The 27,113-nt window shown below is 50.9% G+C and overlaps 14 protein-coding genes across 14 annotated transcripts, besides 2 other annotated features; 9 read left to right on the top strand and 5 right to left on the bottom strand.

The window, feature by feature from the left end:
• Positions 1–1,691: 1,691 nt before the first annotated feature.
• Positions 1,692–3,847, top strand: BJY04DRAFT_201291 (putative eukaryotic translation initiation factor 3 subunit EifCl). Its single transcript, XM_073713050.1, has 2 exons — positions 1,692–2,130; positions 2,256–3,847. Exons 1-2 carry the CDS (start codon positions 1,822–1,824, stop codon positions 3,375–3,377), a joined length of 1,431 nt encoding a protein of 476 aa, XP_073565579.1. The 5' UTR covers positions 1,692–1,821; the 3' UTR covers positions 3,378–3,847.
• BJY04DRAFT_153576 (uncharacterized protein) lies at positions 3,482–3,854 on the top strand. Its single transcript, XM_073708910.1, has one exon. The coding sequence runs from the start codon at positions 3,586–3,588 to the stop codon at positions 3,799–3,801; it is 216 nt and encodes a 71-aa protein (XP_073565578.1). The 5' UTR covers positions 3,482–3,585; the 3' UTR covers positions 3,802–3,854.
• A 183-nt stretch (positions 3,855–4,037) lies between these two features.
• Positions 4,038–4,400: a sequence feature (Protein overlapping with rRNA (BJY04DRAFT_153599, KAL4875762.1) was converted to a misc_feature.).
• A 103-nt stretch (positions 4,401–4,503) lies between these two features.
• Positions 4,504–5,419, bottom strand: BJY04DRAFT_201286 (uncharacterized protein). The gene has a single exon (XM_073713049.1). It carries the CDS (start codon positions 5,241–5,243, stop codon positions 4,761–4,763), a length of 483 nt encoding a protein of 160 aa, XP_073565577.1. The 5' UTR covers positions 5,244–5,419; the 3' UTR covers positions 4,504–4,760.
• Positions 4,544–4,546: a sequence feature (Protein overlapping with rRNA (BJY04DRAFT_153599, KAL4875762.1) was converted to a misc_feature.).
• Positions 5,420–5,577: 158 nt separating the features above from the next.
• bna5-1 (kynureninase) lies at positions 5,578–7,335 on the top strand. The gene is made up of 4 exons (XM_073713048.1): positions 5,578–5,867; positions 5,917–6,263; positions 6,309–6,792; positions 6,841–7,335. Exons 1-4 carry the CDS (start codon positions 5,678–5,680, stop codon positions 7,278–7,280), a joined length of 1,461 nt encoding a protein of 486 aa, XP_073565576.1. The 5' UTR covers positions 5,578–5,677; the 3' UTR covers positions 7,281–7,335.
• A 61-nt stretch (positions 7,336–7,396) lies between these two features.
• Positions 7,397–8,210, bottom strand: BJY04DRAFT_153525 (ER membrane protein complex subunit 4). Its single transcript, XM_073708908.1, has 3 exons — positions 7,962–8,210; positions 7,563–7,909; positions 7,397–7,507 (listed from the first exon to the last, which is right to left on the bottom strand). The coding sequence occupies exons 1-3, from the start codon at positions 8,100–8,102 to the stop codon at positions 7,432–7,434; spliced, it is 564 nt and encodes a 187-aa protein (XP_073565575.1). The 5' UTR covers positions 8,103–8,210; the 3' UTR covers positions 7,397–7,431.
• Positions 8,211–8,898: 688 nt separating this feature from the next.
• BJY04DRAFT_223752 (putative AP-2 adaptor complex subunit beta) lies at positions 8,899–11,231 on the top strand (the record flags this gene model as incomplete). Its single annotated transcript, XM_073717781.1, has 5 exons — positions 8,899–9,140; positions 9,192–9,267; positions 9,315–9,679; positions 9,728–10,156; positions 10,202–11,231. 5 exons carry the CDS (start codon positions 8,899–8,901, stop codon positions 11,229–11,231), a joined length of 2,142 nt encoding a protein of 713 aa, XP_073565574.1.
• Positions 11,232–11,365: 134 nt separating this feature from the next.
• Positions 11,366–13,516, bottom strand: cwc25 (U2-type spliceosomal complex subunit CWC25). The gene is made up of 3 exons (XM_073708907.1): positions 13,335–13,516; positions 12,822–13,251; positions 11,366–12,766 (listed from the first exon to the last, which is right to left on the bottom strand). Exons 2-3 carry the CDS (start codon positions 12,845–12,847, stop codon positions 11,500–11,502), a joined length of 1,293 nt encoding a protein of 430 aa, XP_073565573.1. The 5' UTR covers positions 12,848–13,251; positions 13,335–13,516; the 3' UTR covers positions 11,366–11,499.
• A 490-nt stretch (positions 13,517–14,006) lies between these two features.
• BJY04DRAFT_223750 (beta-lactamase/transpeptidase-like protein) lies at positions 14,007–16,809 on the bottom strand (the record flags this gene model as incomplete). Its single annotated transcript, XM_073717780.1, has 5 exons — positions 14,007–14,282; positions 15,439–15,836; positions 15,887–16,169; positions 16,222–16,340; positions 16,404–16,809. The coding sequence occupies 5 exons, from the start codon at positions 16,807–16,809 to the stop codon at positions 14,007–14,009; spliced, it is 1,482 nt and encodes a 493-aa protein (XP_073565572.1).
• Positions 16,810–17,011: 202 nt separating this feature from the next.
• Positions 17,012–18,451, top strand: BJY04DRAFT_153559 (SMP-30/gluconolactonase/LRE family protein). Its single transcript, XM_073708909.1, has 2 exons — positions 17,012–17,077; positions 17,148–18,451. The coding sequence occupies exon 2, from the start codon at positions 17,283–17,285 to the stop codon at positions 18,207–18,209; it is 927 nt and encodes a 308-aa protein (XP_073565571.1). The 5' UTR covers positions 17,012–17,077; positions 17,148–17,282; the 3' UTR covers positions 18,210–18,451.
• On the bottom strand, positions 18,452–19,687 carry BJY04DRAFT_232230 (amidohydrolase family protein; the record flags this gene model as incomplete). Its single annotated transcript, XM_073719713.1, has 2 exons — positions 18,452–19,580; positions 19,630–19,687. 2 exons carry the CDS (start codon positions 19,685–19,687, stop codon positions 18,694–18,696), a joined length of 945 nt encoding a protein of 314 aa, XP_073565570.1. The 3' UTR covers positions 18,452–18,693.
• A 339-nt stretch (positions 19,688–20,026) lies between these two features.
• On the top strand, positions 20,027–21,598 carry BJY04DRAFT_232228 (flavin-containing monooxygenase; the record flags this gene model as incomplete). Its single annotated transcript, XM_073719712.1, has 1 exon — positions 20,027–21,598. Exon 1 carries the CDS (start codon positions 20,093–20,095, stop codon positions 21,596–21,598), a length of 1,506 nt encoding a protein of 501 aa, XP_073565569.1. The 5' UTR covers positions 20,027–20,092.
• Positions 21,599–21,739: 141 nt separating this feature from the next.
• BJY04DRAFT_232227 (NAD(P)-dependent alcohol dehydrogenase) lies at positions 21,740–23,098 on the top strand (the record flags this gene model as incomplete). The annotated part of the gene is made up of 4 exons (XM_073719711.1): positions 21,740–21,880; positions 21,940–22,827; positions 22,888–23,004; positions 23,063–23,098. The coding sequence occupies 4 exons, from the start codon at positions 21,740–21,742 to the stop codon at positions 23,096–23,098; spliced, it is 1,182 nt and encodes a 393-aa protein (XP_073565568.1).
• A 1-nt stretch (position 23,099) lies between these two features.
• On the top strand, positions 23,100–24,154 carry BJY04DRAFT_232225 (SDR family NAD(P)-dependent oxidoreductase; the record flags this gene model as incomplete). The annotated part of the gene is made up of 3 exons (XM_073719710.1): positions 23,100–23,478; positions 23,556–23,890; positions 23,949–24,154. The coding sequence occupies exons 1-3, from the start codon at positions 23,237–23,239 to the stop codon at positions 24,152–24,154; spliced, it is 783 nt and encodes a 260-aa protein (XP_073565567.1). The 5' UTR covers positions 23,100–23,236.
• Positions 24,155–24,389: 235 nt separating this feature from the next.
• On the top strand, positions 24,390–27,093 carry BJY04DRAFT_223744 (transcription factor domain-containing protein; the record flags this gene model as incomplete). Its single annotated transcript, XM_073717779.1, has 5 exons — positions 24,390–24,574; positions 24,628–26,199; positions 26,252–26,505; positions 26,565–26,753; positions 26,810–27,093. The coding sequence occupies 5 exons, from the start codon at positions 24,390–24,392 to the stop codon at positions 27,091–27,093; spliced, it is 2,484 nt and encodes an 827-aa protein (XP_073565566.1).
• Between the last annotated feature and the right edge of the window lie 20 nt (positions 27,094–27,113).

Here is a 27,113-nt window from a genome sequence, read left to right as displayed (position 1 = left end):
TAATGGTGCGGAATCTCTTCTAACTCACGAGTTGGCGACTTCCGGATAAAATTTCCGTGACATGCAACAGGTTGCCAGGACTTGGGACCATGGTAGCTCCACCCTACCTCCTGACAGCACCGGGCCTTCTTCTGGGGACAAGTCATTCTCTGTACCACTGGATACCTCGCGTCTACTAAGCAGATACCGAGAGTCTATGTACCGTTGACTTTGCTGTGCTCTCTGCCCGGACGACTAATCACCTATTACTTCTGTCGGACAGGAGCGTTCGTTATTGTTCGACTAAAATGGGAAATACCGTCTTACAAATATGCCGGACCAGATTCCTCGTTATCGTCAAGCCCATGTTATAGCTTTGGAAGAGAGCAGCTGGCCGTTCGCGCTGGCAACTGGCATCACTGGCCCCTCACTGCATACTCAATGCTTGTATCCGATGCCTAAGAGCAAAGGTATCAAAGTCGTTCATCGTGACTACATGCTAGTACGCTCGAGTACGACTGGATCTGCACCTGCAGTCTGGGCTCCAGAACGGATTGTCCAGTCACAAGGCTAAGCTCACTGGCCCGGTTTTGCCTCACACAAACGCCATCAAATCCTGCGCCCCCTGACCATACCGTGTACGAATTTTTCGGAATCATGTTATGGTTGGCTGCCTATTCTTGCGCAGCTAACTACAACTCCATCGATTCATTCGACGCTGCCAATGGTAAGGCTTGACCATAAGCCTCGAGGCCAAGTGATTGCCAACCTAGTAGTCAGCACACGGATTGTTTTACCTGTGAACTATCAAACCCGCACTAAGCTGGACTTCTACCAGGCCTCATCTGATCTTCTCGTGATTGGGTGGTAGCACAGTCAACGCAGATAGATGATAAGGGAGTAGCAGAATAAACTCAAACCTCAGATCGGTTCCATACCCCACAGGACGCTCGTTGAAAATTCCCCTGCAACTTCTCATGGGGTATCTTACACTCGAAACCCTTTGCGCCCGCCTACGTGTCGTTTTTTCTTATGAAATTGAATCCTGCGACCTCGCTGTCTACACCTGCACTCGGATGAACTGTGCCCCAATCAGATAAAGGGCTCGCAGCTCCTGTACGATATGCACATTTTGACCCGCACACCAACACTAACATGCTGCAAAACAAATACTTGTCCTACATTCCTATTCGCCTCTGCTGGTCTACGGCTTGAAGCAAAATTCAGCTTGCATTCTGAATGGATGGCTGATGTATGTCTGCTACCGAGTGACTTGCTTGTCGAGCTCAAAAGATGGTCAGGACTCTTACATTGCACATATCATAGGGATCGGCTCCCTGTGGATATTGCAAGTTAGACTGCGGACAAAGACTGGCTAGAAAAAGGACTTAGTTAGCAGAGGATAGCAATAAACAAATATACGTGATGTGATATTCATGACACTTGCGAGCTTTCCCGCATAGTGCTTGCGGGTCGAAGGCCGAAATGCAAGCAACACCCCATCTAAGCAGGTACTATGTTTGTTATATAAGGCCAGGACGTTTGGCCCAACAGTATTTGCTTCCATCAGCTTGGTTTCGTGCATTGAGTGAGGTAGTGAGGGTACGGGTAGAGGCTAATGGCTGTGTATAGCTGACTAAGCCGCAGAATATGCACTGATAAGATAAGCACAAATCGTCCAAGCGAAAACCCTCAAAATTCGATGCCGCCGAAACAGTCGAAATCCCACACCTCCGAAACGCCGAGTCACGCCAGTCGACGCCCCCGCCCTCCTCCCTCCCTCTTGTCGCCAATTTGCAGGACAAGTTCGTACTCGTTGAAATATCGAGCTTTTTGCCCAACATGTCCTACGACGAGCGCGCCAACGCGCACACCAACCTGAACGACGAGTCCGATGTTGAGGAGGAAGCGCTGGTCAACGACTACCGTGAGCAAGTGAACTTCGATGATGGCATGAGCGAGCTGGACCGCACTACATCCCTTGGAGGTGCTTCTCAGACGCAGGATCTGCAAGCACAGCTCGCTGCTGCTGCGACCCCCCTTGAGTACCAGGCTACTTTGGAGACCAAGTTCGCGAGCTATGACAACTACTGCAGCCTCTTCCATTACATCCTCAATTCGGATGGTCCGGTGGAGCTGGAGGTTCCTTCTGTACGTGATCTTTATTTGCAGTGCTTACACCGTCTTGTACTCTTTTGCACTCAAACGGCAGTTTATTATGTGCGGGCGGGGTTTCGTTTTGTCCCAGATATGCTAACGTTGGGATCATTGATCAGCACTACTGGGCTTGGGATGTCATCGATGAGTTCATTTACCAGTTCGAGTCCTTTTGCCGTTACCGTAACCGCGTTGCCCGCAGCGGCTCCAACGAGGAGGAAGCTCAGCTCCTCCGCGAGAACCCCAACACATGGGGCTGCTACTCCGTGCTTAACGTGCTTTACTCCCTCATTCAAAAGTCGCAGATCAACGAACAGCTCGCCGCTATGAAGCGTGGCGAGGATCCCTTGGCTTTCGCTGGAGAGTACGGCTCTCGCCCTCTTTACAAGATGCTTGGATACTTCTCCATCATCGGACTGCTCCGCGTCCACTGCTTGCTTGGTGACTTCACTCTCGCCCTCAAGACCCTCGACGACATCGAGATGAACAAAAAGGCCATGTTCGCCCGTGTCATGGCTGCCCACTTCACCACCTACTACTATGTCGGTTTCTCCTACATGATGACCCGCCGCTACGGCGACGCCATCCGCATGTTCAGCCACATCCTGGTCTATGTCTCCCGGACAAAGAACTTCCAGAAGGGTGGTAACAGCTACGATGCCATCGCCAAGAAGAACGACCAGATGTACGCTCTGATTGCCATCTGCGTTGCCCTCCACCCTACCCGTCTCGACGACACCATCCACTCCGCTCTCCGTGAGAAGTACGGCGAGCAGCTCCACCGCCTCCAGCTCGGTGGCCCCGACGCCCTCCCCCTCTTTGAGGAACTCTTCCGCTCCGCCTGCCCCAAGTTCATCAGCCCTACTCCTCCCGACTTTGACAACCCAGCGGTCAACGTTGATCCCGTCGACCACCACACCGCCATCTTCATGGATGAGGTCAAGAACACCCTGTATAACCCCACTATCCGCTCATACCTGAAGCTGTACACAACAATGGATCTGCAGAAGCTTGCTGGCTTCCTTGAGGTCGAGCCCGAGAAGCTCCGCTCCTGGTTGCTGATCAACAAGCAGCGCAGCCGCCAGATCCGCTGGGTTGACGGTGGTCTTTTGGAGGGCGAGACTGTTAGTGCCAACGATCTTGACTACGCTCTGGAGAAGGATCTTATCCACGTCAGCGAGACGAAGGCCGGACGCCGCCTTGTGGACTGGTACCTCCGGAACCTTGCCCGTGTCTATTAAGTTTGACTCGATTGTCAAGTGCGTCGATATGCACTAGTGATCGGTTACAAAAATCTCGCTAGCGTACGACGCAGCATACCTTGTATGGATGCTGAAAAGTTCCTTACATACCAGCAACAATAACGGACGTCGAATAGACATTTACATGAGTGCTTGACACCTCAAACGGGGTCCTGCTCATGACCCCAATCCCATCGTCCATGATTTCATGCAATTTATTATAGGGTGGTTTGCGGCCCTTACCCTATCTACACAAGGAGCAGGGCCGCTTGGAGTGACAAAAGGATTCCGCGACTTCTTCTCTGTTTTTTACATGCATCAGTTGACATCCCCAATTTTCTTTACTGGTTTGGTTGTTCGATATGTGATATGTCTCTGCTGTGCACTCCTGTCTGTGCAGCATAAAAGGATCTATATTAGTTAGTCGAGGAGAAGATGATATGGTAGATGATGGGGAGAGAATACAACCAAAATGAATAGATTATGATTGCACGTAGCAAAACAGGTTGGTGCTAGGTGTAGATGTCATTATTATGATACCCCTATCTATCCTAACGGCCGTCCTGATCATGGCCTAATATGACATGTTATTTATACAAGAGTGAAGATTCCATCATCAAATCCTGAGCCAGTCTATACTAATCTCCGGAAACCTCAACCCTAGTCAACAACGTCAAAACTTGTTCCACAACCACAACTACTCATCGCTCGCGGATTATCCACGATCTTAAACTGACTCCCGATCAACTCCGTCGTGTAATCAACCGTGCTTCCTGACAAGAGCTCCAGGGAGGGTTCGTCCATAACAATCTTCGCACTTCCCGCTGTACCTTCCCCCTCGGACGACTCCGCTTCAAATATCGTGTCATCCTCGGCGTCGATCTTCGATGCGGCTTCGAGCGACATGAGGTATTGAAAGCCGTGGCAGCCGCCGCTAGTCACGGTAATTCGGAGGTGGTGGTAGGGGTTTTCGGCTTTTGTGGCGGAGGGGGAGGTTGAGGGGTCGGTGATTTCGCGTAGGCGCTGGGTTCCGTTAGTTGAATTCTTCAAGCATATAACGAAACAGTAATAAGCCAGAAAAGAAAAATCGAAAGAAATAAGGATGTGGCGCGCAAAATAAAAAAGCAAAAACATACAACAGCTGGGATTCGCATGTGGTCACCCACCATACTACTAACCAACCGGCGTGTGGCTTAAGTACGGCTGAGCGGACGGGAAGCCCTGTTTTCCACACCCTGTGGTCGTATGTGCTTGTTATTGTTGAACACAGGTCTTATTGCGCCAGAGTTTCCCTGTCCTTGCCTCCAATGAAGAGAAGACATCATGGAGCATCCCAGCCCCAGCCGTACCCTTGCCACATGCTGAAGTATGCGCCGGAGCTCATCAAGCCAGTAATCCAACCCAACGAACGCTGAATAACTTATCACAGAAACACAAGAGTTCTGTCCAACGTACTTTTGCAGCTCGCGCGGAGATGTCAACCATCAATGTATTCCCATCTTCACCACTTCTCGGATTCTGCGTGACTTGCGCAGCGGGCTTCGTGGCGGAGGAGGAGAAGGGTGAGCGGTGTTGAGTGGCTTTCAGGCAAGACCACGGAACAGTTCTAATACTGTCTCGGACTCGAGGGGTCTGTTTCGGTGTAGAAGCAACTACCGGCGCTCGATATGAAGCATGGCAGAACGATGCGGAGAAGCTCGGCGCCGGCAACGGAGATGTGTGTGAGGAACGAGGCCGAGATAACTGGCGAACCGCAGAAGAGAAAGCTGGTCGAGACATCTTCGGAATCCGATGGACTAGGTGTATTATCGAAATGGTGAAGCCCTCAGCAGCGACAGAAACTACCTTGGGAGGCTTTATAATCATACAATTCGCATCGGAGGTACGAGCAATCCGCTTGGTGTGATTGGTTTGTGGTTTGTCGGGAACTTATGGCAGAATAAATTTCCCGCGGATGAAGTCATTGGGCTTCATTACTAAGCTCTGCATAATGTCTGCTTTGTGCATTGTATATCATATTTTCGTTGAAGAAATTTGTCGCTGATTGTCAAGTTGATGCTCCCCTGGAGTATGAAGGGTATTGAACTCGTCCTTTCTATATGGTATAAGTCAACAGTGTCAAATGTGTAAGATTTAGTTCAATTATGACGAGTGTGGCAGGTGGGGTGCTTTAGGTATGCGGCAAATATATCGCGGGGGATCTCATTAAGCATCCATTGATTTCCTCTGTGCAAGATTTGAGAGCAGAATAACCGCTGCTTCTCTGGAACTACTGTCAAGCATTCTCAAACATCACAAAGATGGGTTCCCGACTGCGCGTTCAGCAGATCAGGAGTGGTCCCCCACTCTCCTACAAGGACGATAGCAGAGCATTTACAAGGGAATATGCCGCAACCCTAGATGAGCAGGATCCTCTGAACAAATTTAGAGAAGAGTTCATTATTATATCAGCAAAAGACCTCAAAAGAAAGACGTTACGTCCTTACGAAGGTGCGTGATGCTGCGCAACTCCCTAGCACCCCGCTGATTAGCTACATAGTTGAGGATGACACCACGGATTGCCGATCCATATATCTCTGTGGAAATTCTCTAGGCCTTCAACCTCGAAATACTCGGAAGTATATTGACTATTACCTCCGCGCGTGGGCCATCAAAGGCGTAACAGGGCATTTCACCCATCATGATGATGAGCTGCTCCCTCCCTTCGTTGATGTCGATTCTGCTGGTGCAAAGCTCATGGCGCCGGTTGTTGGAGCCCTAGAGAGCGAGGTCGCAGTAATGGGCAGTCTAACAACAAACTTGCACTTGTTGATGGCCAGTTTCTATCGGCCTACCAAAGACCGGTACAAGATCATCATTGAAGGGAAAGCTTTTCCGAGTGATCATGTATGTCTGTAGTCGATATCCTTGGATATGAGCTTACCTATATAGTATGCGGTCGAGTCGCAAGTCCGGCACCACGAGCTTCGCCCAAAGGATGCAATGGTGTTGATTGAGCCAAAGGACTATGATTACCCTGTGTTGGAAACCGAACACATACTGCGGGTTATTGACGAACATGCATCAAGTACGGCTCTTCTTCTACTGTCTGCCATTCAGTACTACACCGGTCAGTACTTTGATATTAAGAAGATCACTGCGTATGCCCAATCCAAAGGCATCGTAGTTGGATGGGATTGTGCCCATGCAGCCGGTAATGTCGACCTGCACTTGCATGACTGGAACGTGGACTTCGCTGCGTGGTGTAACTACAAATACCTCAATAGCGGACCGGGAGGAATGGCAGGAATATTCGTGCACGAGAGGCACGGTGAAGTGCAGTTGAACAAGGGCGAAGAGACCGAGGACTCGTTCCGCCCTCGGCTATCAGGCTGGTGGGGAGGAGATAAAGCTACCCGGTTCCTGATGGATAATCGTACGAGAATACTGTATCATGCAAATGCTCTTAACTGACTATTATTAGATTTCGTCCCTCAGTCTGGTGCTGCAGGGTACCAACTGTCTAACCCATCTGTACTAGACATCAGTGCAGTTGCCGCTTCGCTGGAGCTGTTCAATCGGACGTCCATGACCGAAATTCGCGAGAAATCACTTAAAATCACAGGCTACTTGGAGCACCTTCTCCTGACATATCCTCTCGACGGACTTTCTGACAGACCCTTCAGCATCATTACACCCTCAAACCCATCAGAACGCGGTGCGCAGCTTAGCTTGCGCCTCAAACCGGGTCTCCTAGACAGTGTCCTTGAGACCCTAGAAGAGCACGCAGTGGTTATTGATGAGAGGAAACCGGACGTTATCAGGGTTGCCCCCGCGCCCTTGTATAACACGTACGAGGAGGTGTGGCAGTTTTGTCAAATCTTCTTGGAAGCCTGCCGCAAAGCACTCCAAGCGCAGGGCTAAGCCTGGTGTGATGCATCAGCTCAGTATTACACAATATATCCATACAGAGACACAATTCTCGTTGAGAGGCAACCCGGTTTAATTCCTAATGTTCGCTTAGATAGAACAATATTTCCTATATATCCCGCAAGAATGTAACCTCGCATAACGCTCAACCGAAAGTGAAGTAAGCTCTTTCCAACGGTTGCCGTTCGGATTCCCAAGCTAGCCAGTCTGACCTTGTCGTCCTGTTGAAACAATGTTAGCACCCATCCGAAGATGGAGAGGATCGCGAATACATACGGCAAGAGACCCATAGCATTAACTTTCCAGATACCAAGACCCAGCAGAGCAAACTGCATAAGCACATATACAGCCTTCACCCCAAGCAACTTGCCCCGCAATGTTTCCGACTCGAACTTCGTGAACACAGCATTGGTGTTGATGAGACCCTGAATCGGACCCTTGAACAGCATGGTGACCATCATAATGCTGAATATCTGCAGGCTGTTTCCGGACATGTACATCATAATCGCGTTCATGGGTATTTGTTTCGACGGCGCCAAGGCGATCTCCCACGCTTTCTTGAGCTTCAGGGTATCAGTTTCGGCGGGCTTGGGGGTCGTGGAGCTTGGCGATTTATCCGAGCGCTATATGGAAGTTAGAATGTACTCGAAGATGGTATATTTTGGTAGAACGTACGCCTTTACCGCTGGTCTTGCGAGAGAAGCCCGGGGGGTCGGGGATGCTGGATGTTGAGCCTGACGGACGCGGCAGCGGTGATTGGAGCTCAACAGCCCATTTTGGAGGTGGAAGAGGAGGAAGAGCTTGTGTGCTGGCCATGATGAGATGGGTGGTCTATCAAGGGAACTGTGAGGAGGATACAGGGAGCTCTAAGGCAGCTTCAAGAGATGGAGGCTGAGAAGGAGAGTGGTGAGTTCAGGGCCTGGAAAATCAGGAAGCAAAGGAATTCTCCACAATGGCGCGGAGTTGGCGGCGCCCGGTCCACTCCCTCCTAATTGATTCTCACTGTGCTTGAACTCCTTTCTCTCCAGACGATCTTACACTGCGCAATTGAAGGCGGGAATAATCTCTCAGGAATGCTTGTGGTCTAGGTAAGTTGCTGCCCGTCTTTGAAGCCGTTTGTGCCACGCTGACCTTTCCGGTGCGCCCGTTTAGTCCCAAACCGTCACTCTACAAGGCATGGAACTCTCGAAGCAACGTGCTAGCTAAGGAGTCGCCCTCGAAGCTATTTACGCTGCGCTTAACACCTTTCACTCGTTTCCCTCGAGCGCCTTATGTGATTCGATAAACCTCGAATATTATACGAACTCTTTCAGGAGCCCCGCATAGACCAAGAAATCCAGAGACCTGTCCCATTCGTTGCCGCAAGGATACAAAGCCACGATGAGTTCTAGCGGGGGAGATGCGAAGCTGTTTGCTAGGGTATGTGACTGCCGCTATACTTCTTGTCGCACTGGCCTCCCGCCGGCAAGCTATACTTTCTTCCGTGTCTCCCCTCATGACTTTATCGCGCCTTGGTCTTCATACCCCTCTTTGCTTATCATGTCTGTTGTCGCTCTGCGCTCTGAACCCGCACTTCCTTATACCTTGAGCACGCATACCATATTGTACCCCTATGTTCCTCGCACCTGCAGTATACACTAGCTCACCAGAATGGGTTCGCTCCTCACAGGGCAAAGTCGCCGAACTGCGACAGGAACTCAACAGCGGCGGCAAGAAAGACAAGAACTACTCGGCCAAAAAGATCGCTTTGAAGAAGATTGTTGCCAACATGACTATGAGTAATAATGATATGATTGCACTGTTCCCGGACATCATCGACTGCATGAATTTACCGAGCTTGGAGATCAAGAAGATGTACGTTGGTGGATCATATTTAGCAGGAAGAGCATTACTGACAACGCCCAGGTGTTTCCTGTTTCTTGTCAACTACTCAAGGATGAAGCCTGATATCGCGCTCAAGGCACTTCCAATATTGGTCAATGTATGAACGCCCCTTCTCCACGAGTGGCTGATCTGACGGTATACCAGAATATGGAAGCGACGAACCCCCTTGTCCGCGCCTTAGCACTCCGAACGATCGCGTACATTCACGTGCGGGAGTATGTCGAGGCCACCGTCCAGCCACTAAAGCGTTTGATGAATGATATGGACCCTTACGTTCGGAAAACAGCCGCCTTTTGCGTTGCCAAACTTTACGAGCACGATAAGAAGATGGTGGAGACATCGGATCTGATTGATCGACTGAATTCCATGTTGAAGGACGAAAATCCGACGGTTGTGTCAAGCGTGCTGGCATCACTAGTCGACATCTGGGGGCGGAGCGAAACGATATCGCTGACGATCGACTACTCGAGTGCTTCCAAGCTGGTATCAATCCTACCGGATTGTTCAGAGTATGATGTTCTTCCTTTCATTTTTGCTCCATGTGCTAACAATAGTAGATGGGGACAATCGTATATCTTGGAAGCGCTCATGTCCTATGTCCCGCAAGATACAGCAGAAGCACTACTCTTAGCGGAGCGCATAGCTCCCCGACTCTCTCATTCAAACTCCGCCGTCGTCCTTACCTCAATTCGCGTTATTCTTTACCTAATGAACTATATTGCCGATGAGCGGCATGTCACGTCGCTTTCGAAGAAGCTATCACCGCCTCTTGTCACCCTTTTGTCAAAGCCGCCGGAGGTACAGTATCTTGCACTTCGCAATGCAATCCTCATCCTGCAAAAGAGGCCCGATGTTCTGCGAAACGATATCCGAGTTTTCTTTTGCAACTACAATGACCCAATCTACGTCAAAGTGACCAAGCTCGAGTTGATATTCATGTTGACTACTAAAGAAAACATCTCCGTTGTGCTGGCAGAACTGAGAGAGTGAGTAGGCCGTCCTCACAAGACAGCACTGGCTAACAAAACTAGATATGCATCCGAGATTGATGTCCACTTTGTGCGCAAGGCTGTTCGGGCTATCGGAAAGCTAGCTATTAAGATCGAGTCAGCCGCCAAACAGTGTATCGATGCTCTTCTCGAGTTGGTCAACGCTAAAATCCCGTACATTGTGCAAGAGGCCACCGTTGTGATCCGCAATATCTTCCGCAAATACCCCAACCAGTATGAAAACATCATTGGTCAAGTCATCCAGAACATCGATGACCTGGACGAACCGGAAGCCAAGGCGGCAGTCATCTGGATCATTGGGCAGTACGCAGACCGTATCGAAAACTCCGATGCTCTTCTCCAAGACTATCTCGCTACTTTCCACGATGAGACAATCGAGGTGCAGCTCGCTCTCTTGACAGCGACCGTGAAGCTGTTCATTCAACGCCCAACAAAAGGCCAGCAAATTGTCCCGCAGGTCCTGAAATGGTGCACGGAGGAGACAGACGACCCAGATCTCCGCGACAGAGGATATATGTACTGGCGTCTCCTATCCTCAGATCCAACGACAGCCCGACAAGTGGTCATGGGTCAAAAACCGCCCATTTCCGCCGAGAGTGAGAAACTCGACACCCGGACTCTTGAAGAACTTTGCTTGAACGTTGGCACTCTCGCCACAGTCTACCTCAAACCCGTCCAACAGGTCTTCCGCTCTGCCCGCACACGGCGTCTCCAATTCAGCCCCGCACTTCAGAAAGCACCAGAAGACTATGGCACCAATACCTGGCAACTCCCCGCGGCCCCGAACCCAGTTACATCACCCTCTGCCGCGAACGGCTCGACAGCAGCCGGCAACCCTAGTGCCGCTGTTAACGCAGCCGATAACTACTTTAGCAGCGTCGCTGTTGGGACGCAACAAATGGCAGCGCTTGACCTGGGTGGGCGTGAAGATGGAGATTTTGGGGGTGGCGGCGCACTGCAAACGCAGTACGTTGTTAACCAGAGTCAACAGCAGGCGTATCAGCCTCAACTGGCTGGTGGTGCGGCAACGGGAGAGCTGCTGTTGCTGTGATGGGGTCTTGTTTCTGTATTTGTACTTGATGCACCAGTTCTAGCGATGTCTGCTTTTGGGCAAATTGTATACCTTTTGTAAAATCTATACCATGGTCTACCTTTTTTCTATCTACATGAAACTGGCTTCTTGAACGAGTATAAGATTATTGGGATGTGGACATATCAAAAATGGCTCATGAACCGGCAGCGCTCTCAATTTGGCCTGACGCAAGTGCAAGGATAATACAAATGGAGGAAAAATATGATAAAAAGCAGCCATAGACGAATCAATCATCTTCGATCTTCGCCAGCCCGCCACGACTCCGCTTGATACGTTCATCTAGACTATCCTCCTGTAGCTGGCGATGAAGACCAGACATGAACTGACCACGGTCTGATCGTCGTTTATCGTCCTCCTCACGTTGCTTTTCTTCGACCGCGGTGACCTCGGCGATGCGCTGCCGGCGGGTATCTTCCATACTTCGAGCGTTTGACTGCATCTCGGCGAGTCTTCGCTGCCGCTGCTCCTCGAGGTCCTTTGCATGTTGATCGTCTGCCCCTGCGTCTCTGTTGTTTGGTGCTCGGTCACGGTCACGGTCACGCCCGAATGAATCAGAATCCCGCGGTCCGCGATTATCTCTGCGGTCACCATTGCGGTTGTATCTATCCCTTCGGTGACCCTGGTCTCGATTGTCTCTTCGGTCAACGCGGCGGCGGTCGGATCGAGGTGAGGCGGACCTGCGCCCGGATCGATCGTATTTCTCGTCTCGTTCGCGGCGACTCGAGTGATAAATCTTCTCTCCTCGGTCCTCTCGCTCGTCGTGGTCTCGGTGGCTCCTGCGATCATGATCCCTATGGCGGCGATCATCCCTATCGTCTCGCCGACTGCGATGCGAGTACTCCGGAGAGCCAGACCTCGACCTCGACCTCGACCGCCGACGATGCCGATGACTCCGATGTGAATCCTCCCCATCATCCCGCCTCCTCCTATGACCCCTCTCGCGATCCCTATCCCGATCCCGATCGCCCCTACCACGCTCCTTATGTCTCTCCCTCCCCTCCTCCCTCTCCCTCTTCCTAACCGACTCCTTGACCGCCGTCTCATAAGCCGCCTGCTCCCTCTTTTTAATCTCCAACAGCGGATCCGCCATGACCTTAACCATCGTGTCACGGGTATTGTGAATAACCGGCGGCAGCGGCGCCCCAGCCCCAGCACCCCCAGCGCCACCAGCACCAACCGCGGCCCCCTTCTCCAGCTTCTTGCTATCATCATTCTTCAACAATATCCCATCAATGCGCCTCTTCCCTAGCAGATATCCCTCCATTTCCTCGGCGTAGTGGCCTGACGCGCTCGAGGGCTCCTGGTACATCCAGTCGACGCGGGACTGGAGGCGCGCGCCGCCGGAGGACTCCTGCAGGCGCTGCAGCTCTTGAATTTGGCGCTCTTCATCGCGTTCGCGACGCAGTTGGTCGATGCGTTTGCGTTCGTCGAGGGCTTTCTTCTCTTCTTGCCAGACGCGCTCTTGGTTGCGGAGGAGGGAGGGATGCCATGATCTAGGTTGGGGGTTAGTACTGGTTTGCTTCGGGGGAGAGGGCAGGTATGGCTTACTTCTTCAAGTTCAGATCTCCACCCATTTTGAACGATGATGAGGGACGAGAATGTGAGGGGCGGGTGAGGAGGAATGCGCTGGTGAAGGAAGAAGATGGCTTAATGGGAAAAGTTGCGATCACGGGATTGCCACGCTGGATGGCTTGGATGGATGCCTTAGGTATTTACGCAGCGAGTAGTTCCAACCATCACCATCACCAACACCAACTTCATCTTATCAATCTTGCACTAAAGGATCATTTTAACCTTCGAGCTTATCGGTCACATAATCCAGGATTCCAGGCCTTCTTTGTCCGTGCTCCTAAATGGAGGGATTGATAATTCTGGCTTCCTGATGCCCCGCACGTGCACTTTCATCTTCCACAGCTCACTGCCAGCGAAGGCTCTCGGGGTCCAATCTCAACGCCGATGAAATCTTCCTAGAAGCGTGCTACTAACCTCAATACCAATCAGCATTCCCCTAGTAGCCTTTGACTGGCTGCTTGACACTGAGAATACGAAATCTGATCAAACCACGACACAAGACTAACAACAACACCCATTCACTTCGGCTCGACAGAAGCAGGAAGGCGAAGCCGATAGTAGGCAACGTGCTAGGTCTTTATTGGCGCTGATCCACCCTCGTTTGTGTCAACGCCAGCCTTATCGACTTGTTATATGCCTAGATTCTGAGACTGGGACCTCCGATGACACATCACGGCATCAACAGGCAGGTAAATGGCTCTTGATCAGATGACTGGTCTGTGCAGTTCGATGGCATTGGCTACGTCCAAAGCTGTTTATTATGTCTGAGCTTTTTATTACTCTTGCTGACTGACTCCTTCGAAATCAACTTGGACTGCTTCAATAGAGGATGGCTCAATTCTGCACTCGACGGCGACAGCGAGTCTGGAAACGACAGTGACAGCAAGCACAGCACCTACGAGCACAGCCTCAGAAAAGGACAGCCTCACCGTTGTGGGACATCTGCTCTTTTCAGTGCACCGACAGTCGGTTTGCTCGTGCTCTAAGCCCAATTCTTCAACCCAAACCCCCAAACTACAAGAAGGAATAAAAGCGCATATCGACAAGTCAAAAATGGTATCAATATTCGTGGTCAATCCTGGTCAAGATGTACAAAAAAACCCAAAGCCAAGCGCTATGCCAAACTCCATATCCAGATCGATATCCGCTAGAATGAATTGTTTATTCCTCCGGCTCCACCTGATCGGCCATCAAGATACGATGATGCTCATTCAGCACCTCATACGAGACCTTCATGCCCTCCTTGAGGGAGTTTGAGCGCTGGCTGCGTAATGATTGTTTGCGGACGACGAGCTCGCCGCCGAAGTCGGAGGTGATGAAGCCGAAGCCCTTTTCGTCGTTGTACCACTTGACGGTTCCGGTTTGGCGGTTGGGGTGAGACATTTTGATGACTGAGGTGGTTGGAGAGAGGTAGTGGAGAGAGTGTGGTATGGTAGTCTGGAGTGGTTATAGTAAGTAGATGGTCTCGTGTGAACAGATAGGTATGGTTATAGTGGCGGGCACTCACAGCGAGGGTAGTATAGAACGGCAACAAATGGCGCAATGCTTCAACAAATCTTCTCTTATTTGTCTTGAGATAAGATAACTACTTGCCTACAGGAATCACCGACCTATTTATACTCATCTTCCTCTCCTACATATTCCGCAAACATGTGGAGTGACATCATCCGGGACCTCCCTTACCGTGGACGGAGCGTACCCTCGGCAATGAGCGATTATTCCATTCCCCTGAAACATATCTAACCAGTCCGAAATTGATGACGAGAATTACATGATCCTGCCGCAATCTGCAGCAACAATTGGCAATTGCTTGTTACTGGTAGTCCTGCTACCCCACAGGTTCAGTGCGGCATTCCTTGCGTAATGATCTGCGGATCTTCCTTTTCTCCGGCTGCTGAATTCCTGGGGTTGAATCCTTCGTTGTTTGCTTTGACGTGTGGTAAAGAAGTAGGGGAGACTTTATCTTTACTGGAGTTATACGGGTTGTATTACCGTGAATTGAGTTTGATATCTAAAGTTATTTCTCGCCACGCCAGCGTCGGAGAGGATGCAGGACTCCGGAGGACAGAGAACCGCGTTGTGGCGCCACACGAGAAATCCTCGGGCGATTTAGGGATCTGTGGCTTTTCGCGGTCGAGACTTTTTTTACTTCTGGCCTGTTGTTCTCCGTTAGTTACGGAGTAGAGCATTGCAAATTAGGAAGGCGTTTCCACCTAGGTAAGCACTCAGGTTCAAGTGGTTGTGCCTCCAGCTTCACTTGCAGCTACTCCAGAGTACCATACAATCATCCCAAATTAGCCAACAATCTAACTTACTTTAGACGCTCTCTAGCACCAAAAATTCGCTGAAGCTTATCACAAGATCAAATGCCAGACAGGGCAGCCAAACTACACCATAGCCCCTCATTCCCAGTGAGAGAGCCAAGTCATACCTAGACACCAGCAAGCCGCTCATCTACCCCTGTCTGGTGATCAAATGGTCTGATATCGACCAGCCGAGCATGTGAAGGGTGTCCTCTTCTTCTTCAATATCAAATACCCGATCTAAACCCCAGTACTCACACCTCTTGACCCCTCTGTAAACCCTGATATACCTCCCTCTCAACCCCCGCCCACAACCCCACCACCCCCAAATCAGGAAAAGGAAGAACCTGCGAGGCCACAATCCCCGCAACACCGTTATCTCTATCACACCACCAGTACACATTCGACAGCCCAGACCAATGCGCCGTATTCTCAGACCGACCGGTCTCACTGGCTGAAAGCATGCCTAGTCCGAGACCCCATCCTTGCGGCTTTGTGGGCGGACAAAGAGGGTAGAGTCTTTCGACTGGGTGGACTAGATCTGGCTTGATTGCGGGAAGGGGACGCCGAGCGAAGTCTGGGTGGTTGGTGAGTTGGTTCTCGAACATGAGGTTGACGGTCTTGGGGGTGAGGGTTTGGGTGTTGGTTGTAGGGGATTTGCCGCTGTTGAGGAGCGTTGCGAGGAGTTCTGTGGGTGTGAGTTGGTTTTGCTGTGACTGGAGATATTGATGTGCTTACTACCGAATTCCCTGATACTCCCGAATAAGCCTGCGCCACCGCTGTGGAATAAGTCTGGAATTACCGGTGTCTCGAGAGGGGTGTTCAAAGGGTATGGCCGGCGAGTTAGGGAGCTTTGAGGTCCACGCTGCCATATGCCGACGACTCGAGCTTTCATTTCTGGCGAGGGAACCATTGATACATCTTCTATGCCAAGCGGTAGCAGTATATTCTGTTGTATATAATCGTTAAGTTTCATTCCTGTTACTCGTTCGACCAATATCCCCGCCCAGTCGAGACTGATCTATACAGTATCAATGTGCACGTCGTTTCCTGAAAGAGGCTAGCCAACTCACCCCATACTCGAATGTATCTCCCGGTTGATGAATCAGAGGCTGTAGAAAGTCACGAAAGTCACCGGAAAACTCGTTGTACTGACAGAGTTTCTCATTGAGAAAGGAGTACCCGAAGCCGGCTATCTCAATATCAGACAGAGCACAAAATGAAAGATTCAAGGCCAAAACGTCACAAAACCCACCAGTATGAGTCAACAACATCCTCAAGGTTATCCCACGGATCTTCTCAACAAGCGACCCATCGTCTTGCAGAACCTTGATCTCGCGCAGCTCAGGAAAGAGCTCTTCCACCTGGCTGCTGTCGTCGAGGTGAAGCCTACCTTGCTCGACGAGCTGCATGCACGCAATTCCGGTGACGAGTTTCGTGCACGACGCCAGCCAGAGGATGTCATCTGCTGATGGCTCGCTTGTATTTGTGTCTTTTGCTGTTGCGGTGTGGAAGAGGAGTTCAACTGGGGTGTCGGTATCGGTGGCTTTTCCGTATACTATGGCGCTAACGTAGGGTAGGCTCTTTGAACCGAAGGTGCAGGCCTCATTTAGACGGGATCTGATGTTGGCTGTTGCAGAGGGTGAAAGTGAGGGACACATTTTAAAGAATGTGGCTAGAGAAGTAGCTCGCCCATGTTGAGGTTGTCGTACTATGAGATATATATTAGGCGCTGCGATTTCCTACCCACTTCTATCAGCTATGGCTCTGTTGATGGGGCTAAGATAACTCCTGAATATGGTCATTGGAAGCGGATAGCCTTCCATAGCGCATTGAAGGGTTGCGGATAGCGTTCCGCATACCGGAGGGAGGCTGTGGAGAATACAGTCTACCTAGAGGCAAACTCAAATTTGACCATTTTACTAAGCTGTGAGTTGCTTCTGATCCCCAGACTTGTCCTTTCCCTTCCCCAGACCAACCCCAGTGTGCGGGGAGATAGTTAGAATCCAATGCGCCCCCCCCATGCCGGGTTTTCGCAGTACAAAAGCTTAAAGTACGGTCATTCTCTCAAACAGAATGCTTTTATCAAAATCACTTGTTCATTCTCAATATAATCTGGGATAATCAACACGCAATGACATCCCTAATCGCCACCCCCCTCGCCAGCGGCGCCATGTTCTTCGGCGAAAGCCCTCGCTACTACAACGACACCCTCTACCTCAGCGACATGACCGGCAAAAAGATTTACACTATCAACCCCACCACTGGAGAAAAGCAAGTTCTTCTCGAAGTCGAGAATCAGCCAAATGGCATGTGCTTCGCCGCCGACGGCTCCCTAATCTACTCCTCCATGTTCGACGGGAAACTGTACCGTCTCAAAGACGGGAAAACAGTGCTATACGCGGACCTCAACCCGCTGATAACCGGGTACTGCGGAGACATGGTTATTGATAGGCACGGGAGGGTGTATATAGATGATACCGGGGCGAGGGTCCTCCATGGCGAGACACCGAGAGCAGGCCGGTTGCTTGTTGTTGATAATGTTGAGAAGGAAGATGGGACGAGAGATGTTCGGTCTGTTGCGGAGGATGCTATCTTTCCTAATGCGCTGTTCATTGACAATACCGGTGAACATCTGTATCTGGCGGAGACGTTCGCGCATCGTCTTAACAGGTTCACGATCGGCTCTGATGAAAGTCTCTCTGAGCGCATCGAGCTCTGGAGCCCGTCGTCGCTTCCCAAGCCGCAAGCGGCGGAGGAAGGCGCCATCCTTTCTATTGATGGTGGGTGTATGGATGCTGAAGGTGGAATCTGGTTGAGCATGATGGCATTCAAACAGTTTGTTCGGATTGACCAGGAGAAGAGGGTTACGCATGTGGTTGATGTAGACGGTGATGCGACGGCTTGTACGCTTGGTGGGGAGGATGGGAGGACACTGTTTCTGGTCGTGAACAAGGTACCAGAGGGGGAAGGACTGCTTTCGGCAATGGTGGGCAGGAGGACGAGGTGTAGTGTGTGGACTGTTAGGGTTGAGGTTGGGAGGGGAGGAGCATTGCCTTGATTTCCGCGATCTTGAACTGCTCTTTTGACTCACTGTCCTGGGACTCTTTTTAGTATACGTTTATGCTTCTGGTCGTGCGATCTTTCCATTTCCAGCTACGGCTGTTTATTTCATCCAGAGCAGTACCTGTCTCGAGTACTAGCAAGCTCACAGAATAATCATAACACCCGAGACTCTGTCTGCTGGAGATCTCTGCTATAGTGTCCAATCTTTAAGTAGGCTATGCGCCTTTCTCAAGCACGGTGCTGAGTTCTCCGAGTGCACCCCGTATCGTGTGGTTATGGAAAGTCTTTTTCATCCAAGCCCTACTAAGTTGATAGTTTGGGGAAAAGTGGTCAGGGTTTTGTATAGAAACCTACATCACCCAAGATGCACAGACTATGGAGTATAGGAAACCATCCACAAGAAATAGCTATCTCATTAAGAACCCAGAGCTATCCACATTGTATAAAGAGTAAGTACGAACATAAACAGCCATACCAGCCTACTTCAACCTCGGAAACAACGCCAACGCATTCCCCCGATTAATCTCCTCCCTCAACTTCTCATCCCTAAACTGAAACTCATCCAAACTCTTCGTATGAAACTCAATAATCTTCTCATTCGCATACGGCGTATCACTCCCATAAAGCAAATGCCCCGGCTTCGCAAACCCCTCTAGAACCCTCAACTGATTCTCACTCCCCGCAACCGCCGTATCCCAAAAAAAGCTCCTCACATCCTCCATAAACGCCTCGAGCTCCTGCGGCCCCTGAGGCAAGATACTCGCCGGCCTCCCAATAAGATAAGGGAGCGTTCCGCCGCCATGCGGGAGAATAATCTTGCAATTAGGGTTATTTCGCACAGTCTTCGAAACAAGCATGTCTAGCGCCGTGGTCGTCGTCTCAAACGGATACCGGATAACCGGCTGCGGGAGACCACCCACCTGAGCGGTATCGACTGGATGTGTCGGGTGAATGAACACCACTGCGCCCCGGCCGTTCAGCTCAGCCCAGATATCCTTGAAGTCCGGGTGGCCGAGGTAGTGATTTCCCTGCCCGTAGCGGGTGAAGAGGGTGACGCCGTCGGCTTTGAGTACGTCCAGGGCGTATACGATCTCTGCGAACGCGAGCTCTTTGTCAAGGATGTTGGGGAGGGCCGCGAAGAAGCCGTACTTCTTGGGGGCTTTGTCGCGGAGGGCGGCGCAGAATTCGTTGGCTTTGCGGGCGAGGGTGGCGCGCTCGTGTGGATCGGAGAGGATGCATGCGCCGGGGGCTGTGAGGGAGAGAATGGTGGTTGTTATGCCGAATTTGTCGTTGATGGCTTGGTCGGACTCGGGGGTCCAGTCGGGGATGAACCAGCCGGAGGGGTCGCCGCCGCTTTTAATGATTGCTGGTGTGGTTAGTATATAGAGTCTGTCGAATAGGGGGTGTGGGCTTACCATCTCGGTAGAAGTCCGGGACGAAGTGGTGGTGGATGTCGATGCGGTTGGGACTCATTGTTGCTTCCTGTGTGGTAATGTTGATGATGAAATTGAGGGTTTTGATATGTTGTGCTGAGTACTTGGTTCGCAGTATTGTTTCCTGTTATACTTTAGGGCTTTATATGTAGTTTTATGGATAGTAGATTGATGCTCTCCTGAGTACCGGATCATCTTCCAGCAAATGGCAACCCTCAGACCACTTTAGCACCGGTAAGACCACCGTACCCCACGGGGAGTATGCAACCCAGCTTAGCAATGTAGATTGGTGCATACAGCTCCATAGTGGAAAGACATCCGCACTTGCGGTTGCCTTCCCGGCCAGGCCACGGCGAAGTGAAACCGCGTGGCGTAGAGAGCATAAAGAATAATTCAATTGCAACGCCAGGTGGGAACTGCCAGTATTCATAGATTCAATCTCATCATGAAAGGCAAAGACAGTTCTCTCCCAGAGACACTCGACATCGTTATCGTCGGCGCCGGTATCTCAGGAATCAACACGGCATACCGTGTGCAGACAAAACTCCCTGACTACCGCTATGCAATCCTCGAAGCACGTTCGGACATTGGAGGGACATGGGATCTATTCAAATATCCAGGAATAAGATCTGATTCGGACCTGCATACGTTCGGCTTTCCGTGGAGCCCTTGGACGGAGAACCGTGCAATCGCGGACGGTGCTTCAATCGCACAATATATGCGAAACAACACGGTGAAATATGGTATTGATAAGCACATACGGCTTCATCATCGTCTATTGACTGCGGATTGGTCAACTGAGCTGCAGAGCTGGGATGTTACTGTCGAAGTTGGGAAGCAACAAGATGCCCCTGGCCATATCATCCACCTCCAGACCACCTATCTCGTTCTTGGAACCGGCTACTACAACTACAGAGAACCACTCGATGTACCGATTCCTGGACTACACGAGAACTTCTGCGGCAAAGTCATCCACCCGCAATTCTGGCCTGAAACCCTGGACTACAGCGGCAAGAAAATCGTCGTCATCGGCTCCGGCGCAACAGCAATAACCCTCATCCCAAATCTCACCCCAAAGGCAGACCGGGTGACGATGCTTCAGCGCAGTCCGACATATATCATGACCCTCCCCAATGCCACCGCAGCATCCTGGATCCATAAGATCATCCCAGCGTCGTGGTCATTCAACCTCACCCGCCTCTGGTTCCTCCTCTCGCAGGTCCTAGTCTATACATTCTGTCGCGTGTGTCCCAACAAAGCACGCTCTGTGATCCAATCCGAGATTCAAAAGCAACTTCCTCCTGATATCCCGATTGATCCGCATTTCACACCAACATACAAACCCTGGGACCAACGTCTCTGCTTCACGCCCGACGGGGACTTCTTTGAATGTCTCCGGAGCGGCAAAGCGAGCATCGTCACAGACACCATCAAATCCGTACAAGCCGACCATATCCTCTTAAACTCTGGCCAGAGCCTAGAAGCAGATATTATCGTGACAGCGACCGGTCTGAAGATCGGGCTGGCAATTGACATCGATCTCCGGGTCGATGGCGAACCTATAAGCATCGCAGACCACTATGCATGGAGATCGACTATGCTCAATGGCGTTCCAAACTTCTTCTTTATGATTGGGTATACGAATGCGCCGTGGACGCTGGGTGTTGATGTGAGTGCGAAGCTACTTGTGCGGTTGCTGAAGCAGGCCCGCAAGAGAAATGCTACAGGTATTATTCCGCTGATGGATGATCGTGATCTCGAGACAGGGAAAGATATGCCGATTTGGAATCTCAAGGCGACGTATGTGAGGGCTGGCGGTGGGCGAATGCCTCGGTGTAAAGATTCTGGTCCTTGTAGGGGGCGGACGAATTATTTCTGGAATTATTGGAAGGCGACGTGGGGAGGATTGGAGGGGGTGAAGTTTTATCGGGGAGTTAAGGAGATCTCTTGACTGTTTGTATATGGTGTTTATTGTAGATAGGCATGAACAAGACTGAGTAGCGGAGACCCTTCCGCAGAGAGTCTTGAACTGCATGATATAAGACCTACTCATAAACCGTGAAGAAGCCCTCCCTTCAAATTCAGCGCCATTATGTCCAGCAACAAGATATCCACCCTCGCATACGTGGTCGACACGATCGGCGCACCTTTTACCCTTCGCAGAGTGGTCCTTGACGACCTGCAACTAAATGAAGTTCTAGTGGAAATGCAATATACCGGCTTATGCCATACAGTTAAGATACCACAGTCCTATCTCAGCTCTATACCATACTCACACTTGGCACTCTACAGGATCTCGTTGTCCAAAAAGGCGGCATGCCCTGCGGCAGCTTCCCCTGCGTCCTCGGCCACGAAGGACTCGGCGTCGTCAAGAACCTCCCCGACACACATAGCACCACCCCATTATCCGAACATACACTGAAACTAGGCGACACGGTAGTCCTAAGCTTCCGCACCTGCCAGCAAAAGACCTGTCTCGCATGCCAAACCGGCCATTCCGGCCGCTGCCCGCAAATGACCTCGTTCAATTTCCTGCAGTCTCGCCTCACTCCGAGCCAGAATGTCAACGCAACACCCATCACGCTACCAGATGGCACCCCCGTGCACGGGCAATTCTTCGGGCAATCCTCACTTAGCAAACTCGCTGTGGTCGATCGACGGTCCTGCGTGAAGATAGCATCTGATATTCCACCCCCCGAGCTCGCTTTCCTCGCGCCATTAGGGTGCGGATACCTCACCGGCGCAGGAACAATTCTTAATGTACTCAAGCCAGAAAAGAGCACGAAGCTTGCTATTCTAGGTGTTGGCGCGGTAGGGCTCGCGGCACTGTTAGCAGCAAAAGCCCTCGGTGTCCGCGAAGTGATTGCAGTTGACATGGTAGGCTCGAAACTGGATCTTGCGAGGTCTTTTGGTGCATCGTATACGATCAATACAAGGGACGTTCCTGATCTGGAGGCGGTTATACAGGGTGTCTTTCCCGAGGGCGTGGATCAGATTCTTGATACGACAGGGGTTACAGCACTTCTGCAGTCTTCAGTTAAGGTATTGAACCATGCGGGGGTTCTTGCTCTTGTGGGCGTTCCGAGACCTGGTCAGGTTTTGGAGGTTGATCCGCTGGATTTACTGTTGTATTGTAAGAGGATTGTGGGGGTTATTGAAGGGAATGCGCAGCCGATGAAGGTTTGGATTCTATACTGAAGCACATGTTCGAAAGTGATCAACTAATGAATTCTGTGACAGTTGATTCCACAGCTGGTGGAATGGTATCGGGCTGGAAAGTTCCCCGTTGAACGGATTGCTACTGTGTACCCGGCCAGCAAGCTGGGGGAGGCACTCGATGCTTTGGAGGCGGGGAAGGTAGGTTCCATTTCATGTCTCCATAGAGCAGAATAGGCTTTGCTGACATTTGTGGCAGGTCATAAAGCCGGTGATCTCGTGGACAGATGTTTGAGTAGTGTTGGGAGCTTGCGGATACACACCCGCAGTGCGGATGTTGGTCCGCAAGCCCTATATGATTGGTGCTTAAGACAGTTATTTATGGAATTCCAAGAGTAGTAATTTCTCAATCGCTTAAAGTACTCTTGCGACGATGACAGCATTGCTTAAAGGCAAAGTTTCTATTGTTACCGGGGCGTCGTCAGGGCTGGGGCGCGCAATTGCCTCAGCTTACAAACAACACGGTGCAATCGTTGTCTGCGCTGACCTCAATCCACAAGCTAAACCTCCTCATAATAACGGCAACGAGCTGTTTGTCCAAACCGATGTCTCAAACACAGAGAGTATGCAAAGACTAGTCCAGACAACCGTGAAGGAATTCGGTCGGATAGACATGTACCCTCCCTTACCCCAGCTCATCCCTCTATAGCCCTATCACCATACTCTAGAAACACTAATAAACCTTCAAACAGAATGGTAAATAACGCCGGCATAGCTCCCGAAGCATCCTCTCCGCACCCAGTTAACGAAACGACCGAGCAAGTCTTCGACTCCACCTGGGCCGTCAACGTCCGCGGCGTCTTCCTCAGCTGTAAATATGCGGGCGCGCAAATGCTCAAGCAGAAGAAAGCCCCGGGTGCCTGGAACACAGGGTCAATCATCAACTTGGCTTCTGTGCTAGGGCAGACGGGCCTCTCCGGGACGGTGGCATATGCAGCGTCCAAGGGGGCTGTTCTTGCGCTGACGAGGACGGTCGCGATGGATTATGCGGCTGGGGGGGTGCATTGTAATGCGATCTTGCCGGGATGTATGTTTATGTTATCCCTAGAGATTTTCTGTGTACTGATCGTGGATGGCTCTGATAGTCACGCGGACGCCGATGATCTCCTTGATGACAGAGGATTCGGAGTTTGAAAAGACACTGAGTGAATGCCATCCTCTTCAAAGGCTGAATGAGCCAGAGGAGATTGCTGATGCTGCGGTTTTTCTGGCGAGTCGGTATGCGAGGGGGATTACCGGGGTGAATTTGCCAGTGGATGGGGGGTTGCTTGCGCAGTTGAGGCTGAAGTGATAGTTTGTACTGTATAAACTGGATTAAAGTACTATTGATGGCTATAGTTCGTTAACTGCCGCTCGGCAATACAGGTAAATCGACAAGCCGAGTGGCTGTCCAATAAACATGTTTTTTAGTAACTAACTTTCCCCCCCGCAGAAAATATGCGGAGTAGGTACATTATTAAGACCGGGTTCCCCGGAATGTCCCTGGTTTTCATGTCCCCACGTCAAGCGGCATCGATGCATCTACCATGTCGTCGGCTGCAGATACAGACCCAGGCCGAAAACGCCGTCGAATAGCACTTGCTTGCGACGAGTGTCGAGAGCGGAAGAGGAAATGCGATGGTGTCAAGCCGGTCTGTGGTACCTGTGCGAAGCGGCCGTCCTCGAACTGCGTGTGGGATGAGGATAGAAACACGAAGGGATGGAGTAATAGGTATTCCATCCTTTATTCAATCTCTACTACACTTGTGCTAACTACTTTTGCAGTTATGTAGCCTCCTTGAAAGACCAGATCAGAGAGCTTGAACAAGCAGCCGGTCGGGCAAGTTCTCCATTGAACGGTCATCGCTCGCCGTCAAGGCTTTCGCATGGAAATAATTTGAATGAAGCTAATAGAGATGAGGGTACGCCTCGTGTCCACTTAGAACAGGACGAATCCAGTCGCTCTCCTGATGCTGCACTATTCGAACCCGCGTCAATAGACCTAGGAGACCCTACCGATCAGTTCCACGATTCACCTCCAAGAAGCCGTTATGCAAACTCAGCAGCAGACGACTCAACTATCGACGCCATGGGCGTATTTGGCGCCATTACCGGAGACCACGAGCATCAAAAAGGGACCTACTTTGGCCCGTCCAGCACTCTCAGTTTCCTCAATCTCGCCCATCGAGCCGCAAGCCAGCATGAAAACACCCCTCACTCCGGCCGTAGAGCAAGCGTTCTCCAAGATTTCTTTCAAGATGAAGGCATTTCTGTCGGTGGAAGCAGTAGTCTCTGGGAAACACCGGCAAAGACTCACTTCATGAAGCCCGCAGACTGCCGTCTTACAATCCCCCCGCGGCATCAAGCCGATGAGCTATTGGACAGCTACTGGACGTGCGTTCACTCAGTATATCCGTTCTTGCATCGACCATCGTTTATGCAGAGGTATGCTGCACTCTGGGCATCCAATCCCGATCAATCCCGAGGATATTACGCCCTCACAGACGAAAAGCTATTCCACTGTCTCCTCAACCTTACATTCGCACTAGGCTCCCAATTTAACACAACAATCAAGGACAACGACCGCCGCGAGATCGGCGTGATGTTCTTTCAGCGCGTGAAAGCACTCATGGACTTTGACATGTTCTCCCAGGGCAATATCTTCCTCGTCCAAGCACTTATCCTGATGGGCCAATACCTTCAAAGCACAGATATGTCAACCGCATGCTGGAATATGGTTGGCATGGCAATTCGCGTAGCGCAGGGAATCGGCCTGCATCACGAGTCGAGGTATTGTGATTCTGGTTGTAAGGGCGGATGTGGGAGGTGCTCGCAGGGAAAGCCAGATCCACTCGAGACGGAAATGAGAAGACGAGCATGGACTGGATGTATCCTGCTAGATCGGATATTCTCTATGGCGTACGGGCGACCGTTAATGATCCACCCGACTATATCTCGACACTGTGTGCTTCCTGTGGCAGTAGATGATGAGTGCCTACCAGGTTCTCAGCCGGCGGATACGCCGAGCTTGACGGAGTGCTACGTGCAGTCTATCAAGCTGCAGCAAATTCTGGGCGAGGTCCTGTTTGAATTCTACTACGGCGGCGCCGATAAAATCGGGGGGACGTGGGATATAGGACTCAACTTCAAGGTTACGGCGTCGGCAGCTAATCAGTTAAAGACCGGTGATCTCCAGACACTGCTGGAGATTGATAACTCACTGTCGGCCTGGCATCGAAGTCTTCCTGCACATCTGAAAGCTCAGAGCTATACCAGTACGGATACCTGGGCAACGCCTCTTGCGTCCGGACCTAGAACATCCATGTTTCACAGACAGGCAGTGATCCTCCATGCGCGGTATGTCTGACCAGCACATCATCATAAGCTTCTTCTCTAACTAGATACTCAGCTTCCTTCATATCCGCCTGATCATGTTCCGCCCTATTTTATCAGCCCTCTTCAACCCTTCTCCTTCTCCTTCTCCTCTTCAACCCTCCGAGTCCAACCCCACGCACAACACAATCGAATTCGAGATACGGCAAAGTATGCTCGATAAAGGCGTGAAAATTTGTGCATCTGCAGCATGTGAGCTGGTCAACCTCATCTCAGGAAACCTGCAGAACGGAAATGATCTCTTACCGCCACCATGGTATAATGTATTCTGTGAGCCTTTCTCCTCCTGTTTACCTACCCATGTGACGGAAAGTATTGACTTTAGCTAGATATACATAGCTGCTCCGTCGTTATCCTGATCAGTCGGCTATACTGCCTCGACCGGATCCAAAATCAAGCAGCCCTCGTAGCAAGTTGGAGCAAATGCCTCGTGTTCTTCGGGATATATCAAAAACGGAGCCAATCTGCAGCGCGATGTTTGAGGATCATGGAGGCGTTGCAGAGAAAGTTATTTACTGGTACGTTCTTGCTCGTTCGGTATACCTTGATGGAATATGCTAAGACAACACCACAGATCAAACAAGCCTTGTAGCGCAGCCTATGTCTGCCAACAACATTCAATCTAATCTTGATCACCCAATCCAGACAACGCGGGAATGGGACCCGGGCCGTGCAATACCATTCGAGGAGGAAGATTATATCCGGCAACTGCTCGGTAGACCGGTACCGGTGGGATTGCATCAAACAGAGGTGAATGACTGGCTGGGTGATCCACCTGATATGAACTGGCTCTCGGTCTTTCCTTTTGTAGAGGGGCCTGGAAACGAGGAGATATATGGTGATGGAGTAGGGGTTTAACTTATTTTGCTTTGTCCAAT

This window comes from Aspergillus karnatakaensis (assembly GCF_047715665.1).
Source record: "Aspergillus karnatakaensis strain CBS 102800 unplaced genomic scaffold BJY04scaffold_77, whole genome shotgun sequence".
Lineage (NCBI taxonomy): Eukaryota > Fungi > Ascomycota > Eurotiomycetes > Eurotiales > Aspergillaceae > Aspergillus > Aspergillus karnatakaensis.
The sequence above is the reverse complement of the archived record's forward strand: the minus strand, read 5'-3'. Positions and strand labels throughout refer to the sequence as shown.

What these genes read in the sequence shown, in the direction of transcription:
- BJY04DRAFT_201291 (XM_073713050.1), top strand. Translation starts at nt 1,822, where the DNA reads ATGTCCTACGACGAGCGCGCCAACGCGCACACCAACCTGAACGACGAG. An exon ending in TGGAGCTGGAGGTTCCTTCT is followed by an intron (nt 2,131 to 2,255) that starts GTACGTGATCTT and finishes ATCATTGATCAG; the next exon opens with CACTACTGGGCTTGGGATGT.
- BJY04DRAFT_153576 (XM_073708910.1), top strand. Translation starts at nt 3,586, where the DNA reads ATGCAATTTATTATAGGGTGGTTTGCGGCCCTTACCCTATCTACACAA.
- BJY04DRAFT_201286 (XM_073713049.1), bottom strand. Translation starts at nt 5,243, where the DNA reads ATGATTATAAAGCCTCCCAAGGTAGTTTCTGTCGCTGCTGAGGGCTTC.
- bna5-1 (XM_073713048.1), top strand. Translation starts at nt 5,678, where the DNA reads ATGGGTTCCCGACTGCGCGTTCAGCAGATCAGGAGTGGTCCCCCACTC. An exon ending in AAGCTTTTCCGAGTGATCAT is followed by an intron (nt 6,264 to 6,308) that starts GTATGTCTGTAG and finishes TTACCTATATAG; the next exon opens with TATGCGGTCGAGTCGCAAGT. An exon ending in CCGGTTCCTGATGGATAATC is followed by an intron (nt 6,793 to 6,840) that starts GTACGAGAATAC and finishes GACTATTATTAG; the next exon opens with ATTTCGTCCCTCAGTCTGGT.
- BJY04DRAFT_153525 (XM_073708908.1), bottom strand. Translation starts at nt 8,102, where the DNA reads ATGGCCAGCACACAAGCTCTTCCTCCTCTTCCACCTCCAAAATGGGCT. An exon ending in GCAAGACCAGCGGTAAAGGC is followed by an intron (nt 7,910 to 7,961) that starts GTACGTTCTACC and finishes ACTTCCATATAG; the next exon opens with CGCTCGGATAAATCGCCAAG. An exon ending in AATGCTATGGGTCTCTTGCC is followed by an intron (nt 7,508 to 7,562) that starts GTATGTATTCGC and finishes TTGTTTCAACAG; the next exon opens with GACGACAAGGTCAGACTGGC.
- cwc25 (XM_073708907.1), bottom strand. Translation starts at nt 12,847, where the DNA reads ATGGGTGGAGATCTGAACTTGAAGAA. An exon ending in GGAGATCTGAACTTGAAGAA is followed by an intron (nt 12,767 to 12,821) that starts GTAAGCCATACC and finishes CCCCCAACCTAG; the next exon opens with ATCATGGCATCCCTCCCTCC.
- BJY04DRAFT_153559 (XM_073708909.1), top strand. Translation starts at nt 17,283, where the DNA reads ATGACATCCCTAATCGCCACCCCCCTCGCCAGCGGCGCCATGTTCTTC.